This window comes from Lepidochelys olivacea (genome assembly GCF_965140295.1).
Source record: "Lepidochelys olivacea isolate rLepOli2 genome assembly, chromosome: 5".
Taxonomy (NCBI): Eukaryota; Metazoa; Chordata; order Testudines; family Cheloniidae; genus Lepidochelys; species Lepidochelys olivacea.
Window position 1 is genome coordinate 71909983 of NC_140415.1, and position 21706 is coordinate 71931688.

General features: G+C 41.7%; 1 protein-coding gene across 3 annotated transcripts in view; it reads right to left on the minus strand.

Annotated features, from left to right (window-relative positions):
• The window catches only part of EPB41L4A (erythrocyte membrane protein band 4.1 like 4A), a 225738-nt gene that overhangs the window by 30609 nt on the left and 173423 nt on the right, over positions 1-21706 (minus strand). For all 3 annotated transcript variants that reach the window (XM_084627984.1, XM_084627983.1, XM_084627985.1), the window contains exons 15-18: positions 18330-18413; positions 15214-15327; positions 11766-11813; positions 8720-8797 (exon numbers count right to left, since the gene is read on the minus strand). In XM_084627984.1, coding sequence (XP_084484110.1) covers positions 8720-8797; positions 11766-11813; positions 15214-15327; positions 18330-18413 — 324 coding nt within the window. The remainder of the gene's footprint in view (positions 1-8719; positions 8798-11765; positions 11814-15213; positions 15328-18329; positions 18414-21706) is intronic.

The following is a 21706-nucleotide window of genomic DNA, read 5'->3' on the forward strand; positions in this document are numbered from 1 at the left end:
CCTATTATCTTTAACTTGGCGTCAGCAAACCTTACACTATAAGGCATTATCTGCGGCTGCAATATTGTTTTAAGAGCAAAAGAGCTTACTCAAACCAGCCAGGCCTGAATTCTATTAAGGGGGGTTAAGAAGAAGCCCTTAGCCCTTCAGCAGGGAGACCTCCTCGACCCTTATGGCCTTCCATCCCCTCGACTTAACTAGTGGCCATGCCCTGGGGTCTCCAACAATTTTACTAAAATAGTAAATAAAAATTGTTATTTTAAAGGAAAATTACTGGCATGATAAATCTTTTGTTGCATCAACCTGTACTTATCAGCAATAATAAAAATAGACATATCAAAAATCAAAACTCACTAGAACCCAGTTTACTATAAATTGAAGATGTCATCTTAAAAACTACGAGGAGTCCGGTGGCACCTTAAGGACTCACAGATATATTTGGGCATAAGCTTTCAGGCATTGGCACTCTTACAGCAGGATTATCTGGCTATTTGGATTCTCTCTTCAGACCCTATGCTACCAGCACTCCTAGATATCTTCGAGACACCACCGACTTCCTGAGGAAACTACCATGCATTGGTGATCTTCCTGAAAACACCATCCTGGCCACCATGGATGTAGAAGCTCTTTACACCAATATTCCACACGATGATAGACTACAAGCTGTCAGGAACAGTATCCCTGATGAGGCCATGGCATACCTGATGGCTGGACTTTGTCCTCACCCACAACCATTTCAGATTTGGAGACAACTTATACCTTCAAGTCAGCAGGACTGCTGACCCAGAAGTCAGAAGTCACCTGCTGACCCAGAAGCCACCTACTACAGGACAAGCCCAACAAGGAAAATAACAGACCACCACTGGCCATCATGTACAGCCCCCAGCTAAAACCTCTCCAGCACATCATTTACGATCTACAACCTATCCTGGAAAACAATCCCTCACTCTCACAGACCTTGGGAGGCAGGCCAATTCCTGCTTACAGACAGCCCCCAAACCTGAAGCATATACTCACCAGCAACTACACACCACACCACAGAAACACTAACCCAGGAACCAATCCCTCTATCAAATCCCATTGCCTACTCTGTCCCCATATCTACTCTAGCGACACCAACCACATGAGACACACCATCAGGGGCTCATTCACCTGCACATCTACTAATGTGATATATGCCATCATGTGTCAGCAATGCCCCTCTGCCAAAACGGAGAGTCTCTACGTGAAAGAATAAATGGACACAAATCAGACATCAGTAATGGTAACATACAAAAGCCAATAGGAGAACACTTCAATCTCCCTGGACATTCTATAACAGATTTTAAAGTAGCCATCCTGCAACAAAAAGCCTTCAAAAACAGACTTGAAAGAGAAACTGCAGAGCTACAATTCATTTGCAAATTTAACACCATTAATTTGGGCTTGAATAGGGACTGGGAGTGGCTGGCTCACTCCAAAAGCAATTTTCCCTCTCTTGGTATTGACCCCTCCCCATCAGTTATTGGGAGTGGACTACATCCACCCTGACTGAATTGGCCCTGTCAGCACTGGTTCTCCACTTGTAAGGTAACTCCCTTCTCTTCATGTGTCAGTATATTTATGCCTGCATCCGTAATTTTCACTCCATGCATCTGAAGAAGTGGGTTTTTTACCCATGAACGCTTATGCCCAAATAAATCTGTTAGTCTTTCAGGTGCCACCGGACTCCTCGTTTTTTTGTGGATTCAGACTAACATGGCTACCGCTCTGATACTTGACATCTTAAAAACTGACGGTGTCTAGCAGTTTAGGTGCACAATTTACATTTTTATAGAAATAAAAGGATTTTACAAAACCTAATGCACCTAAAAAATTAGTTTGAAACATAAAAGTTTCCATTGAAATGCTGGAATCCCAGACACAACAGAATAGTCCTGAAGTATGAGAAGCCAAGAAAAATAGGGGACTTTGTTATGGGCAGACAATTGCCATGATGGTGCCACTAGCTCTGAGCTGGGGATTTTCAGAACAACAAGGTAGACTTCCCAGTGCATATTCTACTATTTCCTTTGGGCTTGAATCTATTAGACCTACAATTCCAAAATTGATGTTGGAATTAGGGAGCCTTGCGGTCACAGGGAGCCTGGAATCAGTGCTAATTCGCAAGGACATAGGAGGTGGTGGTGCAGTGCACAGCTGGCTAATGCTGGCAAGTCTCTTTCTGGCATGGGCTTGGCTGAGGTGTCTGACTTGGAAGGAAGCACAGGAACCGAGCAATGGAAAGAAGACCATAGTTCATGTAGATGGGGTGAGAATACTTCCTCTGGAGGAGGAGTCACTAAGCTGGAAGTGTCTGTCAAGAGACCTGAAATTCTGGTGGAACCAAACCCTCCTTAACCTGCAGATCCAAAATAGTTTGGTCATTTCCCAAGAAAATTGTATTTTCTGCTAAAATATTGCAAATCAAACACAGTGAACTGTGGACAGCGTTGGGGCCAATGCTACAAACCCTTACTTGCACAAAAAATACTACTCATTTGAGTAAGCGTTTGAAGAATAAGGCCCCTAAATCTCCAACAGAGGGATTAGTCATGATAAGATCAGTGCAGTTCATTATGGTTGATTCTGGCTGCCTACAGTGGCACAGCTGAACACTGTGGAACAGGATCTTCTTAGTAGCCAGGGATTAAAGGGCTACTTTCTGCTCACAGAAAAAATAAACAAAGACAGTGATTCAAGGAATTAAGAATGTTGTCAAAACCAGAGGGGGAAAACATGTACTGTATATACTGTATAGTAGGGGGATGAACCTCAATATTGATGCAAAAATGGTTATTAATAAAGTTAAAAAATTTTAAATGCTAGGTTTTTACATCTTTGCCTTGGCCGTTACTGAACATTAGGACATGATTACAATTACTTTTATATACAAGATGCTTGGAGAATATTATGGTTCACATACGTATGATTTTCGTTGCTTATTTCATTAAAGGAAATGTTCAGGAAGAAACCCTTAGGAAACCTCTGCTTCTCCCATTAAGTGACAGGAACAAAAAGTTCCAAAGAGAATACTTCCTCTGTGGCCACAAATCTCTACTTATCACCTCCAGATCTGATGGCAGAAACTGTGGAATGCAGGTTTAAAATTTCTATTTTGCTTTAACATTTTATATTATTTTATTTTATATTATATTAGAAAGATATATCTAACTGTTAGTTACTATGATTTTTTTTGCCTTGCACAGTGTTTGGTGGGAGTCTAATTGTAAATTGTGGCAGATGCTACTGCAGATTGCAACTTGGGAACTGTTTGGTTAAAAGGCAACCAGCCAACAGGAGTGTCTTCTCAAAGAGCAGGGCATCTCACCCTTGTTAACAGATGTGAATATATTCTTCTTCTAGGATCTCAAAGAGAATGATGTGCAGCACCTGGTTTATTAAGGTTGCAAAAGCTGAGTTAGGAGCCTCTTGATTCCTCTCTGCTCTCTTCAAGAAGAATAACCTTAGTTTTCAGAGTAGCAGCCATGTTAGTCTGTATCCGTAAAAAGAAAAGGAGTACCTGTGGCACTTTATGCATCCGATGAAGTGAGCTGTAGCTCACAAAAGCTTATGCTCTAATAAATTTGTTAACCTTAGTTTTAAAACCAAAGAAATCTAGAACTATTCCTATTGAAACTGCTTACTTTTATAAACACACTAAAGCCTTCATTCATTTAAGGAAAAAATGGTCAGTTGCGATTTGTTTTTATTTCTAACCCTATATTTCTACTTAAAAGGTGATAACCTTTGTTTACTCTTTAAATGCTTAAAATGGCTCACAGCAGGACCAACACCAACTAAATCATCCCAGCCAAGGCTTTGTCAAGCCAGGCCTTAAAAACCTCTAAGGATGGAGATTCCACCATCTCCCTAGGTAACCCATTCCAGTGTTTCACCACCTTCCTAGTGAAATAGTGTTTCCTAATATCCAGCCTAGACCTCCCCCACTGCAACTTGAGACCACTGCTCCTTGTTCTGTCATCTGCCACCACTGAGAACAGCCAAGCTCCATCGTCTTTGGAACCCCCATTCAGGTAGTTGAAGACTCCTGCTATCAAATCTTCTCTTCTGCAGACTAAATAACCCGTTCCCTCAGCCTCTCGTCGTAAGTCATGTGCCACAGCCCCCTAATCATTTTCGCTGCCCTCCGCTGGACTCTCTCCAATTTGTCCACATCCCTTCTGTAGTGGGGGGACCAAAACTGGATGCAATGCTCCAGGTGTGGCCTCACCAGTGTCGAATAGAGAGGAATAATCACTTCCCTTGATCTGCTGACAATGCTCCTACTAATACAGCCCAATATGCCATTGGCCTTCTTGGCAACGAGGGCACACTGCTAAGTCATATTCAGCTTCTCATCCACTGTAATCCCAAGGTTCTTTTCTGCAGAACCACTGCTTAGCCAGTCGGTCCCCAGCCTGTAGCAGTGCATGGGATTCTTCCTTCCTAAGTGCAGGACTTTGTACTTGACCTTGATGAACCTCATCAGATTTCTTTTGGCCCAATCCTCCAATTTTTCTAGGTCACTCTGGACCCTATCCCTACCCTCCAGCATATCTACCTCTCCCCCCAGCTAAGTGTCATCTGCGAACTTGCTGAGGGTGCAATTCATCCCAGCATCCAGATCATTGATAAAGATGTTTAACAAATCTGGCCCCAGGACCGACCCCTGCGGCACTCCGCTTAATACCAGCTGCCAACTAGACAATGAGCTGTTGATCACTGCCCACTGAGCCCAACAATCTAGACAGCTTTCTATCCACCTCATAGTCTGTTCATCCAATCCATACTTTTTTAACTTGCTGGCAAGAATACTCTGGGAGACCATATCAAAAGCTTTGCTAAAGTCGTTATATCACATCCACCGCTTTCTCCATATCCACAGAGCCAGTTATCTCTTCATAGAAGGCAATCAGGTTGGTCAGACATGACTTGCCCTTGGTGAATCCATATTGACTGTTCCTGATCACCTTCCTCTCCTTCAAGTGCTTCAAAATGGATTCTTTGAGGATCTGCTCCATGATTTTGCCGGGGACTGAAGTGAGGCTGAAGTGAACAAGTCTGTAGTTCCCCGGGTTCTCTTTCTTCCCTTTTTTAATATGGGCACTATATTTGCCTTTTTCCAATCATCTGGTGTTGGATCATATTAAAGAAGTTCTGTATTAAAATCACAAATGAGTTTGATTCCCCAGAGTTTAAATTCCAGGGTATTACTAATTAAGAGGTCTCTTGGTTTTTGGTTCTGTTTCTCTCCCTCTATGTGTGAAACTTGCAAGCTGCTAATTGTGTTAGTACGTTCTAAGACAGAGTCTGTTCTCAAAGCAGTTCACAGAGAGAGAGACTCAAAGCAATACTCGAACAACAGAAACAGCACCCAGAGACTCCCCGCCCTTTTGCTGTATTAACAATTGTGATTAAAATAGAGATAGAGGATGTATGTGGATGGATGCTTGGTGTGGATAATAACTGAATGATCAGGGAGGTGCCAGCCTAAGAATCCAGTGTCCATCGGCTGAAGAAGGCGTCAAGTGGAAATAATCAGAGGATCCCCCCCGGTGGGCAGACTGGAATCCACCCAACAGCCTCAAGAATGGGAGAACCAAAGAACAAGATAACATCTTGGAGCCGTCAGGAATGTGCTATCTGCTGATTGATTCAGCAACAGCATGATGAAGCAATTCCCATAGACTGGCATAGGAAGAAATTCCTATAAAAATAGACTCTAAAAAGTGAGAACTTTGGGGTCTGATTCTGCAAACCAACTTCCAGGAGCATCAGATGAGCATCTGACAAGGCCCTGCTCCCTCCTCATGTCCAGGCCACCTGGCCAGTGACTTGGCATGAGCAACTCTAAGGCTGGTAACTATGATAACAACCTTGCAGAACCTGTGTGTGTGTGTGTGTGTATGAATGAATGAATGAATGAATGTGAGAATAAATTTGAGATTGAATGGAATGTTATAACTATAACTAACTGCTTACTATGATTCTTTCTGTATTCACAATAAATGTGGTATTTTGCCTTTTTCCCTTTAATAAGATCCTGCTGGTTTTTATTTTATTGGTACAACACTGGGACCTCCCCTGATCACCACAAATTTTCAAAGATAATGGCCAATGGCTCTGCAATTACATCAGCCAACTCCCTCAGCACCCTCGGATGTATTAGATCTGGACCCATGGACTTGTGCACGTCCAGCTTTTCTAAATAGTCCTTAACCTGTTCTTTTACCACTGAGGGCTGCTCACCTACTCCCCATACTGTGTTCCCCAGTGCAGCAGTCTGGGAGCTGACCTTGTCTGTGAAGACCGACGCGATAAAGTATTGAGTACTTCAGCTTTTTCCACATCATCTGTCACTATGTTGCCTCCCCCATTCAGTAAGGATCCCACACTTTCCCTGACCACCTTCTTGTTGCTAACATACCTGTAGAATCCCTTCTTGTTACCCTTCACATCCCTTGCTAGCTGGAACTCCAGTTGTGCCTTGGCCTTCCTGATTACACCCCTACATGCTCCAGCAATATTTTTATACTCCTCCCTAGTCATCTGTCCAAATTTCCACTTCTTGTAAGCTTCTTTTTTGAGTTTAAGCTCACCGAAGATTTCACTGTTAAGCCAAGCTGGTCGCCTGCCATATTTGCTATTCTTTCTGCACTTCGGGATTGTTTGTTCTGCGCCCTCAATAAGGCTTCTTTAAAATACAGCCAGCTCTCCTGAACTCCTTGCCGCCTCATATTAGCTTCCCAGGGGATCCTGCCCATCAGTTCCCTAAGGGAGTCTAAGTCTGCTTTTCTGAAGCCCAGGGTCCATATTTTGCTACTCTCTTTTCTTCCTTTTGTGAGGATCCTGAACTCAACCATCTCATGGTCACTGCTGCCTACGTTGCCACCTACTTCTACTTCCCCTACCAATTCTTCCCTCATATCCATAGAGAGAAGACATAAGCTAACTTTGGCAAACAGAGAGAACCAGTGGGTTTTACTCATGAATTTGCTTTTCAAGAACATGCCTGCAAATGAATCAGTGAGTTTACAAGAAATATAGTTATTTCAACTGAATAACTCTTGAATGACTTCTTAAGAATCTGAGTTAAATATTTTCTTCATTTTCATAGGTCTTAGTTAATACTACTAACAACCTAGCCCTTACACTTTTCAATAGTAGATCTCAAAGCACTTTACAAAGCCGGTCAGTATCATTAGCCACCCTATTGAAGAGATGAGGAAACTGAGGGCACAGACAGGGGAAGTGACATGCCCTAGGCCACCCAGCAGGCTCATGGTAGAGCTGGGAACAGAAACGAGGTCTCATGAGTCTATAGCTAGTGCTCTATCCACTAGACTACACTTCCCCTAGTTAAGCTTACTTACCTCTGCCTATTTATAAACTGTTTATGTTATCCATGATACACCAAACTAGATTCACCAAGCCTGAAACAAAATTCCTTTGTTCATGTATAAACTGTGTTAGTTATCTATGGTACACTAAAACAGGACTTACTACTGATTTGGGGAATAATATACTTTGGTCTTATCTTACCTAGAGAAGAGTGTCCCCAGCAGGATGGACCCACTCTCTAATGTATAATATCTCTGTTAAGAGCTCTCCACAGAACCATACAAAAGAGATTGTGTCTGAAGTAACCATTGCTTACTGCTTGTTTATGTTCTGGTTTGTTTTGTCTTTATTTTCTTTTTCTTTCTTTTCCTTTCTTTAATAATAAAATAGTCATAGTTAATAACAGTGATTATTCTGCCTGTCTTCAATCACGGTATCCCCTCAGGTGTGGCAGGCAACCCATGTAATTAAAATAGTGGAGGTTACATCCTTGAAATGGCATTAAAAGAAGCAGATATTAAAATTCAGCCTACCATTTCTTGTTTCTCTAGGCTGTACTTTAAAAAAAATTGGATAAAAATATTTGACGCCCAACACCTTAAAAGATCCCTTTCTACTCTGAACACACCAGCCACAACCAAGTAATCAATGCACATTAAGTAAGGAATTGGATTTGACTGGAGCCAACAAATATTTGGGTTCAAGATAGTGATGGGAAAGTTGAACTAAGTTTTCTTTTAGAAGAGATTGAAGTAAGAAGAAATGGAAATGGGGTCATTCAGATCGAAGACCATGATTCCATTCCCTTCTGCAGAGACAATGCTAACAATGTTCTGGAGTAATGATATCCTCTTGACACGCTCTTTTCTTTTACAAATAGACTTTGTTCTTTGAATGGTAGAGTGGGTTGTTTCCCTTCAATTTTAGTCATATTTTGAGATGCTGACAATTCACAAGTATATGTGAATGTCATACACTGCACTGCCAGAGATTATATGCATCCATAGTCATTGGAACAGTTCATTTTTTGATCACGATACATTAAAAATGCAAATCTGTTGTAAACTTCTTCATGTAATTGATTGCATGGGGTGCATTAACAATGAATTCTTCCCAAATGACCAGTATGGGGGCTAGAATTGATTGCATACACATATGTATATGTGCTTCTCTAATTAAATTACTTATATGCAAATTTGAGCTTTAAGTTGCCACATTATGTCTCAGTGAGATTGTATAAAACTAGAGCAAGTTAATATAGTCTATAAAAAGATCAGCAGAAAAACACAACTGTTACAGAAATATTAACAATCTATTTGTGTTTTGCACTTCAGTGCCTGCAGTAATTAAAGTTTACCTGTTTCTCTTCTTCCAATGCTCCCGATTAGAATTTTCTGACTCACTACCACTGCTTGTATTACAACGAGATCGTGACCTAGGGAGTGGAACAGTAAATCAGGAACTAAGAACAAGAATCATCCATTAGTTCACTCTCAATATTAACTATGTAACATTTTGTAATTAATACTTTATAAAATAAAGAGCTTGTGTTCATTTGTTTCCTATTATTAGAATGTCCATAATACTGTAAAGTTCTGTACAAGTCTATGAACAATATCCAACAAGAAGTAGGAAACAGTAGAGATGCAGAGAGAATGTAAAACTTTGTCTATACTTGAAAGTGATTTCAGAGTATGTTTTTCCGTGTTAATGATCAGAAACAATTGTTTTGAAAGCAGATATCCACACTGCTGTGTTTTCTAGGCTTTAGCTACTTACGTTTTGGACCACTGAGTCCACACAGTACTGCATTTCTTCAAAATAACTGCACAGCCTTCAGGATGGACATCCCACTGTGTAGTCACAGAAACATAGAAATGTAGGGCTGGAGGGGACCCCAAGAGGTCAGCTAGTCCAGTCCCCTGGGCTGAGGCAGGACCAAGTAAACCTAGACAATCCCTGATAGGTGTCTGTCTGTTGGGGATTCCACAACCTCCCTTGGTAACCTATTCCAGAGCTTAATTACCTTTACAGTTAGAAGGATAGCTATCCTACATTTCCCTTACTGCAAATTAAGCCGATTTACTTCTTGTCCTACCATCAGTGGACATGGAAAATTGATCACTTCACTCTTTATAGCAGCCCTTAATATATTTGAAGAGTGTTGTCAGGTCCCCCTCCCACCCTGGTCTTCTTTTCTCAAGACTAAACATGTCCAGTTTTTTAAATCTTTCCTCATAGGTCAGGTTTTCTAAACCTTTTATAAGTTTTCTTGCTCTCCCGTATACTCTCTCCAATTTCTCCACATCTTTCCTAAAGTGTGGCACCCAGAACTGGACACACTACTCCAGCAGAGGCCTCACCACTGATAAGCAGAGTGGAACAATTACCTCCCATATCTTATATACAACATGCCTTTTAATACATCTCAGAATGGTATTAGCCTTTTTCAGCAGTCCTAGCACCTAGCCAGTTATTCCCAATTTTGTAGCTGTGCATTTCATTTTTCCTCCCTAAGACTCCCTACTTTGCACTAGTCTTTATTGAATTTCATATTGTTGATTTCAGACAAACTCTCTGATTTGTTAAGGTCCTTTTGAATTCTAGTCCTGTCCTCCAAAGTGCTTGGAACCCCTCGCAGTTTGGTATCATCAGCAAATTTTATAAGCATATTCTTTACTCCATTACCCAAATCATTAATGAAACTATTGAATGTTCTCCTGCTAGGCTCTAGGCATTCTGAGCTTCTTCTCCCTGCACGTTTTGGCACACCTACCAGAACCCACTATAATTCTGGGACTTGGGGACAAACCAAAAATTTCTGATGATTCCTCTCCTTTCACCCCATCATTCCCCTGGCTTTTTGAGAGTTGCACGATTTTCAAACTGGTATGAAGCAGCATGGAGGAAACACTGCTGACAGTCAGTATATGAACAGGCTGTCAGGTGTCATGATGATGCAGGCAATATGGGTACATGAGAAGGAAACCGAGCAGTCACTTTTGCATGAGCTTGTCTTGGAGCGGCTTCTCTCTTTGAACCACTGCTTCAGGACTCTCCCAATTAGCACCTTATCAAGCCTTTCACTGGCCACTTGGACAGGAGAAAGGAGCTGTTTAACTATACCCTGAGCTTGCTGCATTTTGTACAACCTCTGAGACAGCAAGCAAGAGAGCCCTCACCAATGGGTGGGAAGAAGAGGTGGAGAGATTTTCTGGATGTTATGAACAGCCAGAGAAATTACCTTTATTGAATGATGCAACTGGTCAAGGACACAGGGTCAGTGATGTGTTGTGTTCCTATTATGAGGCTAGACTGTTATATCTTTGTGTAAGGATTTCATGCTGCTCTCTGAAAAAGATCTTTGGAAATTTTCAACCAATTTCATGACATTTTTAAGAATGAAAGTATGGCCAGACTGGGTCAGACCAATTGTCCATCTAGCCCAGTATCCTGTCTTTCAACAGTGGCCAGTGACAGATGCTTCAGAAGGAATGAACAGAATGGCAGTTATCAAGTGATCCATTCCCTCTCACCCAGTCCCAGCTTCTGGCAGTAAGAAGTTGAGGGACACCCTGAGCATGGGGTTGCATCCCTGACCATTTTGGCTAATAGCCATTGGTGTGTGAATTTACCATGAGCTGGATCACACAGGGGTGCATCTGGCTCACACCAGCATTTAAACAGTGAGGTGACAGCCAGTCTGGATGACCCCAGAAGAGTAGAGGGCACACAGGTAAACAGACAGGCTGACCCAGGTGTGCAGCAAAGTAATGTGGGATTGCAGTGGGAGATGAAACAGTTGAATTGAAATAGGGATGTGTTCACAGCTAACTTCTTGTGAGAAAACTCATCCTGAATGTTGGTAAACTCGCTTCCAAAGGAAGTTAATTACAGTAGGTTGAGACACCAGATAATTCTAAACAAAAACATGTATGTAGAGGCAATGCAATTTATCCTGAAAACCTCAAGTTGATCCAAAATAACTTTCAAGTGTAGACAAGCCCTTAGTAAACTTTCACCAGGCGGTATAGTACGGTAGGGTAACTTCTAGTGAGTTTTGCCATGGTGAGTCTAGAAGCAGTAACTGAGGTCGTACTATGAAGCTTTTCAGCGGACAAAGGGTACTTATACAGTTTTACATGGGTGGGATTCAACACATTTTTAAATGACCCAGTAAAAAAACTAATGCAAAGCTCTAAATGTAGCAATTTAGACAGATGGATAAGTACAAAATAGACAACTTTGTGCTATTGTAGGTTATTAAAGTATTGTAATTAAACAACATTCTGTATGCTACCATTTTGTTGTTTGTATTAGAATGTAATTCATCCCTATTGAGACATAAATACAGAAGTCTCCAATATTCTCTTTCCAACCTCTCCTTGTCAAATAATATTTACCTTCTCCTTTGCTTTAGATCTGAATCTTCACCACTGTTCTGGGCTTTCCTATGACATAAAGATAATTAAGGAAGCTTTGAATGAAACATTACCGGCCACTTGAAGTCTAATATTAATAGGCACTCACCTTCTCCAACAAAGCCTTCAGAAAGAAAATAGTTGATGCTTGTAAAGCGCTTGAAGGATCAAAGTATTCTTATACCATTTTAAAAACTACCATATGCACATGGAACACTGGTGAGTTATTTGTGAGATCTGAAATTCATTTTCTAAAGAGTACTGAACGACTTTAAAAAACTTAGAATGACTTAAGTGGACTTTGCAAATAAACAGAAGGAAAAAACAGTCTGATCAGGTTGTGATTCTACTGAGTTTAACAGTGTTCTTTAAAAGTGGCCCGAAAAAGATTTTTCATTGATCTTGTGCCCACTTTTGCTTCTGTATGATGTATAAAGAAGGGATTAAGGGCTGATTTTTTTCTCTCTTTGTTTTTTTACAATAAAAATATGAGGAATGTCAAGTTTGGTTCTCCCCAGTTTATTTGGAGGACCTTCTAGGGGAACCAGAAATGTATATTCTGAGTTCTCGCATCTTACCTAAGGAGGAAATATGGTGTTCAATCTTCAACAAGGAGGTTCCTTTTCCAAAAGTCACTGAAGTTAACCAGGCCAATTGAGGCCAGATCCTCGTGTGAATCAGTGAAGCTAAGCTGATCTACATCTGCTGAGGATCAAGTCTGAAGGTTATAAGCAACTGACAAAAGATCCTTTCCTCTCTCAATTATTGTGATGTCAGTTTTACTAGTTCTCCAGTCATCAGAGAGTCTTTCAAAGCAGACAAGTCCTGAATTTTTAAGTATTTAGAAAATAACAAAAACTTTTAGGTCTTCTTTATACATTAGTATAAAGCAAAATATTGACACACTTTTTATTTTGTTCACCTTGAACTTTGCAGGTCATCTTTAACTATGCATAGATGGATGGCTATAGTTCCCTCTACAGTCAATGACAAAGCTCTCGCATTGACTTCAGTGGGAGCAAGGTTGAGCTCAGCAAGTTAGCCAATAGAGTGCATTCAGTGTAGTAAAGTCTGACTTTTTTCTACTAAGGCTAGTAAACAGCACACAAACAGCACAATTATTCTGTTAAAAGGCAGATGAAAAAACAAAGAGCACTAATGAAATTCAAGACTCAGCAGGATATAATTGGGTTAACATCTGACAGTGTCCACAATCTCATGTATGAGATAAGACTTTGAAAAACATTTCTATAACGCTGTGGCCTAAGAGAAAATGTGTTATTGGCATGACCACCTAACAATATTGTAGATATTGCAGATGCCTGTCCCAGGTAATACATGCTACACATCTCAGAAAGACCTCTTATTGCATGGCACACAAGTGTTATACTTTTCATGACATACAGTGTTATACATTGCACATCTAAATTTCCTTTTTTAAAACTGACCCCAGTGAGCATTCTGATGGCTAAAATTGAACTGTATCAGAATAATGGTCTCAGGAAAATAAAATACATTCCAAGTAAGACTTACAAGCACCAGATACCCAGCAGGTGGAAATCAACATAATCCAGTGACTTCAATAGAGCTATGCTGGTTTATACCAGCTGAGGATCTGGCCCACAGGGTCCAGTACAGAGGTGGACAAACTGCAGCCCGCAGGCCACGTCCGGCCTGTGGGACCGTCCTGTCTGGCCCTTGAGCTCCCGGCTGGGGAGGTTAGCCAGAGCTCTGGGCGGCAGGGCTGCGAGTTCCTGCCAGGCAGCGTGGCTGTGAGATCCGCCAGCTGTAGTGTATTAAATTGCTCCCCGTAGGAATGTGCTACTTATGGTGTACTACTTACAGCTGCCAGTCCTGGTGCTCTGAGCAGCATGATAAGGGGGTGGGGAGTGGGGGGGTTGGATAAGGGGCAGGAGGTTCTGGGGGCAGTTAGAGGACAGAGAATGGGGCAGCTGGATAGGCAGGGGAGTCCCGTGGGGCCTGTCAGGGGGCGGGGATGTGGACAGGGGTTGGGGCAGTCAGGGGACAGGGAGTAGGTGGGGTCCCGGGGGGTGGTTAGGGGCGGGGGGGCCTGGGATGGGGCGGTCAGGAGACAAGGAGCAGGGAGGGTTGGATGGGGCGGGAGTTCTGAGGGGGGCAGTCAGGGGGTGGGAAGTGGGAGCGGGTGGGGGCCAGGCTGTTTGGGGAGGCACAGCCTTCCCGACCCAAGTGTAGTGTATTAAATTGCTCCCTGTAGGAATGTGCTACTTATGGTGTACTATTTACTGCCAGTCCTGATGCTCTGCAAGTAGCACATTCCTATGGGGAGCAATTTAATACACTGCACCAGCCCTCCATACATTTTCAGAATGCCGATGTGGCCCTCAGGCCAAAAAGTTTGCCCACGCCTGGTCTAGTATGAGGTTATCAGGCAGATTTACCTGGTGAGATCCTCACCACTGCTCACCCATTCATGAAGAATAAAAGGGCTGCAGTAGCATAAATGTCCCTAAAAACCCTATAATCCACCTGGGAGAGCATTCCCTCACCTTCAGGGCTGGTCTCTGAGGACTCCCTTGCAAGCCCTGATATCAGAGGCATACTGAGGACAGTGCTCAGGGTGTTCGGGGTAGGGCTGCAGCACACTGCACTCTGGAGATTCCCGGAAGTGCTGTGGCTGACATAACTAAGATAACCCCGGAGACCTATTGAAAGTATGCTGGGAGTCTCTCCAGCACTCGGCGCACCCCAGGATTGCAGCTGCAAAGGGCTGTTGGATTACAGTAGCCCCTGTTCTTCCTGGATTGCAAGTTCGGGGCTTTGTCTGTAACTCACACAGCACAGAATCTCACCCCATATTGTTTTATTGTATTTGACTAAGTTACTCAAATGTTTGTATAATTAAAGGAACATACCAAATAGTTCACAGCTCTGTTTTTGCAGACATATTGTCCAGTGTTCTGAGAGTCACCAAAGGCCATATTGAGGAGCGTTTCCTTAATGGCTTCACCAGTTTAGCCTTTTTGTTTGAAACAATAGTGCAGTACTGATATTCTTTATAAAATCACATTGCCAAACAAGCGGCCTCCTCACTCTGCTCCACGTAGCGAGCAGCAGCAACTGGGATAAGCACATGGGGCAGATCATTCAAATCCCCAAACCAGCTGGCACCAGCAACCACAGCAGGCAAAGGGGCTAAGTCAAGGCCTTCCAGCCTCCCACCTCTCCCACTGGACTTAGGATTTTCCTGGGTCACAGGGGCCACACTTTCTTCCTTCCACATAGAGAGCAGTAATTCTGGAATTTTTGTTCACTCATTGATTATTGGTGCAACTTCTCTTCTCTGACACAGCTCTGGATTAAGCAGCCTTTACTGAGCCCAAAGCAAGGAGAACTGCAAAAGAAGACTTGTGTTGTAAGAAGAAACTAATATAACTCTCCACATTCTTACCTTCTTCTAACTTGTTGCCCAGATTCATTTTCACTGCCACCTGATGGGTTCCGTCGTCGAGAGTAAGGAAACTTTGGTGATTTATTGCGGTCATTGGAAGAATTATACAGTCCACTAGAGTTAAACAGCAGGAGTAAACAATTGACCTCAAAAATATCAGAAGATTTAGATATGCCAGCATCATTGTACAGAAATACTGTGCAGGCACATACTTAGATTTTTAAAAATAGCTGTAATGGCCATGTTAAGAATTAGTACATTTCTCTACTGAATGGAGTGTAGATAACAAGATTTGGTCAAGTTGAGATTGAGGATGTTATTGTTTTTCAGAAATAAATATATTACACTGAATCTTGAAAACAAGGGACAATTATACAGAACCCTTCAGGGTGTGGTAATTGGACATTACAAAGCACTGCCACTGATTCAGTAGTTTAGGGCAGCCACAAAGAAGAACAGACCCATCCATTATTTCTGGCATAGGAAGATTTTGTAATAAAGAACTGTTGTAGCTGAGAGCTAAACTTTCAGATACACATTTTATTTATAATGCTAGTGAAAACAGGAGACTAATCCATACTATAATTTACATATGTAGGGACCTTAGCCCCCTCCCCCAATGTACACATAACTTTAATTAACATAAACCATCCAATTAATGCAAATGGGAGTTATGAGACCGTAGCATAGATGCCCTAAAGAATAAACTAAAAAGGTTCCAGAGACTTTGTGCACTGAAATAAAAATGTCAGCAATTGCATCTATAAATATTAAAAACAAATATGCTATAGAACCAAACAACATGAACCTCTCAAGATATTTTCTTAATTGCAATTAACCAAAGCTTTCACTCAGGTTTTAGCTCTCCACACTACCATCCACACAGAAAAACCTATTACCTGAGTCTAGAGATGCTTTGAACACAGCTTGCTTACCTGGCTAGAGGTATAGGTCTATATAGCTGAGCTCTACTTTAACTTGGGCTGGAACATGCTCACTTTCCAGTGTGGCTGCAGCCCGTACCCAGGTTACATAACTCAAGTGCTGAAAGTCCTCCAATGCCTTTCCACAATTTCTCCAGGGTTGTATTTTCCTGCCCTTCTACCTATTCCCTTCCTCCATGCCCGCCAGATGTCACCTTACAGTTTATATACACCAGACTGACATTTATGCCCCACATTCCATGAGACTTGCTCCATTTCTGCACAGCACTCAGAGAGCACTAGAACAGAGAGGCCATCCAGGAAATCCTCATCCCATTGTGTTGCTGGCTGGTCAGAGGCTCACACCAAAATCAACGTATCTGTGAGAACATCGCCAAGAGACTGGCAGAGGTGGGGATTCATCAAATGGGAATAGCACAGGAAAAGTATCAAAAACTTGAAGAGTGCACACTGCAAGGCAAGAGACTCCAACAGCAAGTCTGGCATCTAACCAGGAATACCATCAACTTGCTTCTGAACTCATATGGCCTCTTCATCTGCGTGTCCTGGCACTGAAGGGTCAGCACAAGTTCCTCACACAGCTCCACATAGGTAGCCTTACTCATGTGTAGGGAAGACCCAATGTTGGTCATCCCAGGTCTGCATGATGATGTAGTCCCACCATTCAGTGCTTGTGGTCTTTGATACATCAGTCATGATGGGGGATTCACAGCAACTAAATCCTGAATCAGCTGTGCCTATTGCGCCATATCCGCATACAGTCTGCTGATCTCAGCAAGACACACTGTTGCCTTCTCAGGGTGACAAGCCACTGCCAAAATGCTCTCCACCACATTTCATGCCCTGCACTGGCCAGCTATTCCAGAAATAAGAGTTGCATTAATGCCAACAGCTGGAACAGGTCATGAACGGGTCCTGAGCTGGACCCATGCCTTGCTACTTGTTGGAATGGAGGCACAGCAATGTGGAGCATGCCAAGCTGGAAGTGCTTGAGTTTACTGACTTTGAGGGCTAAGACTACTTTCGCACCGGGGCCTAGGAAGGACAGACAAGTCTGATGTTCTGACTGGATCACAGCACAAGTTAATTAATTTACAATTTGATAATTCCCCACAAATACCCTTGGTGTGAAAATATTTAAGGAAAAGGTCATATATATGACAGCATGTGTATACTCTGGCCACAATGTCAGGTAGAAGGCAAAACAAGTGCTTCCAAAATCCCAGTGAGTATATATTTCATTATAACAGAGTGGTTTATTGCTCTTACACTAAGTAGCTCCACAATCTTTTTGGATGAGATATGTTTAACTAAGGTCCTAAATGGTGCATTGAAGATCACTTGGTATTTTTCACAAAAAAAATGATAGTAACACCATGTATTCTGCCCAAAATCCGGTTTGGGTGTTACATTCTGCCTTCCTAAATACCCTCTGGTGTTTCAGTTACATTATTTTTCTTAACTCCCTGCCATAAATGGTTATTTTAGAGCATTACTGTGCTCAGTTTAAGAGTTGGTACTTCATTCCAGAGGTGACTGCATTTCAATGGTGGAAATTCTTTATTAGACACCATGAAAACCAGCCTATGCAACCAAGTGCTTTGGGATGGAAGGAGCTATATAATTTCAAGATCATCATTTGGCTGCTAAAATATCAAACTTGCATCTTCCCAAAGGGGTCATTTTAACACAAAAGCAGCAACATCGCAATTGCATAACATTTCCTCTCTCAAAGGTCACAAAATCATTTTTAATGTCAATTTACCATGAATGTAATAATATACTAAATGTTTCAACTAGATTAAGCATAATGCTTATTTCTTCTGCAAAAGTGTAATTTGCTACCAGGATATTACTTTTGTACTCTGATTTACATTACTGAAAAATAAATACATGCACTTTACGCTTCTAGCAACAGAATACTTATCAATTGTTTCGTTCTTTCCCTGAAAGGGCACTGATCAGAACAAGCCATGATGGCATCCAGAATGTACAAATGGAACCCAGGGACTTATGCAGAAATACCAGGTAACATGCTATACATACAGGTCTGGCTCCTGGAATGCATGATATATTGTCACTCAGACCTTGCTACTCATAAATATATTACATCAACCACTCTTGCACCATCAACCAAGCAAAATCTTTGCTATTGCATGATGTTTACCTTACCTCTGGGGGCCATTTTCCTCCCATGGTGCACTTATTTTACTTCTTTGGGTTTCTGGACTATTTTCACTTTTTGCCTTTTTAAAGCTAAGGAAAAATACATATAAAAATAAAAACCATGACAATGATGATTTAAAAACACTTTATTTTGCCTATGACTTCATTAATGCTTATTCTAGAGACTGAGGGCTTGTGGCTTGTCTGAGGGCCTGTCTACACTTACCAGGGGATCAATGCATGGTGATCGATGCATCGGTGGTCAATTTAGCAGGTCTGGTGAAGACCCACTAAATCGACCACAGATCGCTTTCCCGTCAACTCCTGTACTCCACCTGAATGAAAAGTGCAAGGGGAGTAGACGGGAGAGCATCTCCCATTGACATAGCGTAATGTGGACGCGGTGTAAGTAGATCTAAGTACGTCGATCTCAGCTATGTTATTCACCTAGCTGAAGTTGCGGAACTTAGATTGATCTCCCCCCGTAGTGTAGACAAGACCTGAGAAAACCCAGTTCTCAGGCATAAAATCATTGGCCCTCCATCCTGAAGAACTCCTCACAGAAACATCAGCTATGGAAGTTGGAAAGAGCACCAGCAAATTAGCTCTGCAATATCATTTCTGACTAACTCTGGAAAAAAATGTTCCAAGGTAGCCCGGGATAGGACAGTGGACTCACAAGTAGTTAGTAGTGAGCATCTGACTGAACTCTTACACTACCTATGGAGGAGAAGCCATCAATATGTTCTAAAACAGTGGCTCTCAAACTTTCCAGACTACTGTACCCCTTTCAGGAGTCTGATTTGTCTTGCATACTCCAAGTTTCACCTCACTTAAAAAGTACTTGCTTACAAAATTAGACATAAAAATACAAAAGTGTCACAGCACACTACTACTGAAAAATTGCTTATTTTCTCATTTTTACTCTATAATTATAAAATAAATCCATTGGAATATAAATATTGTACTTACATTTCAGTGTATAGTTTACAGAGCAGTATAAACAAGTCATTGTCTGTATGAAATTGTAGTTTGTACTGACTTTGCTAGTGCATTTTGTATAGCCTGTTGTAAAACTAGGCAAATATCTAGATGAGTTGATGTGCCCCCTGGAAGACCTCTGTGTACCCCTGGTTGAGAACTACTGTTCTAAAACACCTGAATCTTTGCAAGATCATCTGTAATATCTCCTCTTTCTTTCAGTTTCTTTTTCCATTGCTGGTTTGTACATTTTCTACTCCAGCCAAGGAAAAATGGCCAAGACTCCCTGGACAGGCTATCAGTGTCACTCCAAGAACTGGTTTCTGGTTGGAGAATGCTCTCTCTCTCTCTACATTGGCTGATCATGCCTTCCCCACAGCACCTACAGTTTTTGCAGCTGGGAATACTAACTCAGACTCCCAGTCCAGCGTACCACTGGATAATCAAGCTCCTCATAACTGTCACAGCATCATATTGCAAATATAAATGCTACAGACACTTCCAAAGTACAAACCATCAACAGAGGCTTCTAGAGAGGTTTAGAGAGACACAAGCCAGCATTCTTCACTGTAAAGGTAAAGTTTCTCACCTCCCTGATAGACTCAGCTTTATTAAGAAAACTTGGATACTTAATTTGTTAATCTACTTTTAACCTCAGCCTTCTGTTACTCCAGGTCATTGAGTTAATCATTTAATTCTCATATAGTGTAAAAATTGAAAAGCTACCAACAAGGAAGCAGAAAAAGACAGAAATTAAATGAGGTCACTTCAGAAGGTGAATCATATTTTTCTTAATATTGCACCCATTTGGCTGTCAATTCAGATGTATGCAGAGAATCTATTCCCAACCCCAACTCACTGCAGTTGGTGCAAATGAACCCGATAAATAGGTTCTGTCCTGTATTGAGGGACCCTCCCCTGCCCATTTTTCCCCCCATTGCATTACAATTACCCAATGAGGTGATCATTAGAATGGTGACACAATTTTAAATGTATGTCCAACACAGTTTTAAAAAAGAGAAAGAGGAATAATCCCAGGTGCTGAATTAACAGTATTAGAATTCTAAACCATTTCTCATTCAGAGCAGACATACATTTTACAGCTAGAGTGCTAGAGCATGGCAGCTCTTCAGATACTGGCATTATCTTTAGGAATGCAGTTGCAAAAGGGATTGAGCTCATTCAGTATCTCTGAAAAGGTTAGCACTGGAATTTCATGAGAGATTACTGTTTTTTTCTGGTTTATCTTGAATTTATATCATTTATGCACAGGTGACCAGCTATCTATTTCAGCAGTGAATGAGATGCTAAGCTATGAAGACTCAGCTCAGAAGAGTTGATAAAAGATGCCTTGTAAGCATTTTTAGAGTGTACCACTAGAATGAAGTGGGATGGAGTACCAAATTGCAAATGCCTCACAGAGGAAGTATGCTGTCTGGTCCCCATGTTTAGTAGAGGTGGAAAATATTTCTCAAATGCTGATACAGATACAAAGAAAAATCAAGGCACTTTAGGAATTTTGTTATTTAACTCTCACACTAGAGAAACTTCTCTCTTAATATCTTCTCTAACAGTGGAACAAGTCTCTATACAGACACGTGCCTACAATACATAAGATATGCAGCCTGCAAGGAATAGCAGATATACTCTGAAGTTGTTTTAACCAGTTCTTTTCATTTAAAATGATTAACACCGTTTAAAAACATACATCAATGGGAATCTGCGGCAGAATTTTTTAGACTTTCAATTTTGTCATGTTCAGGTTTTCAGGTTCAGGTTTTCTTTCCCTCTTAAGTATATCTATTAACTGGAGAAGTATATTTCAGTTTTGAAAATTAAAGAGAATGGATCATTATATTCAATGGAGTGTTGCTGATTTACATCAGCTCATGATCTGGCCCAAAAGATTCTTAAACTTTGGTCAATATTATGCCTGGCCTTACCAGTGTCTGCAGCACAGCAGAGTGGGTGGTGGCTGCAAGGACTGACAGCAGTGCCAGATTTCCCAAGGTGGGCAGCTTGGGTGGGATGGGGTCATGCTCACCTTTTCCCCTGCCTCACACCAGAAAGAAGAGCTGGCCCTGAACAGAGGCGGAGAGTAGGAACACATGCTGCACCCTTTCAGAGGATTTCTCAGACTCCATTCTTCCTCTGCATTCTTGGATACTTTGATCCTGCCTTCTGAAGCTCCCACTGGGGCAGTGGACCTTCACCCCAACCCCAACCCAGGCAGTGTCTTTCATGCCATAATCTGGTGGGTTTTTTGTTTAAATCAAGACTGCATGTCTTTCTAAACCATACACTCTAGTGCAGCCAGAAGATAAGACGTTGATACAGGAATTACTGGGTGAAATTCTATGGCATGTGTTAGGCAGAAGGTCAGACGAGGACACCATGAAGAT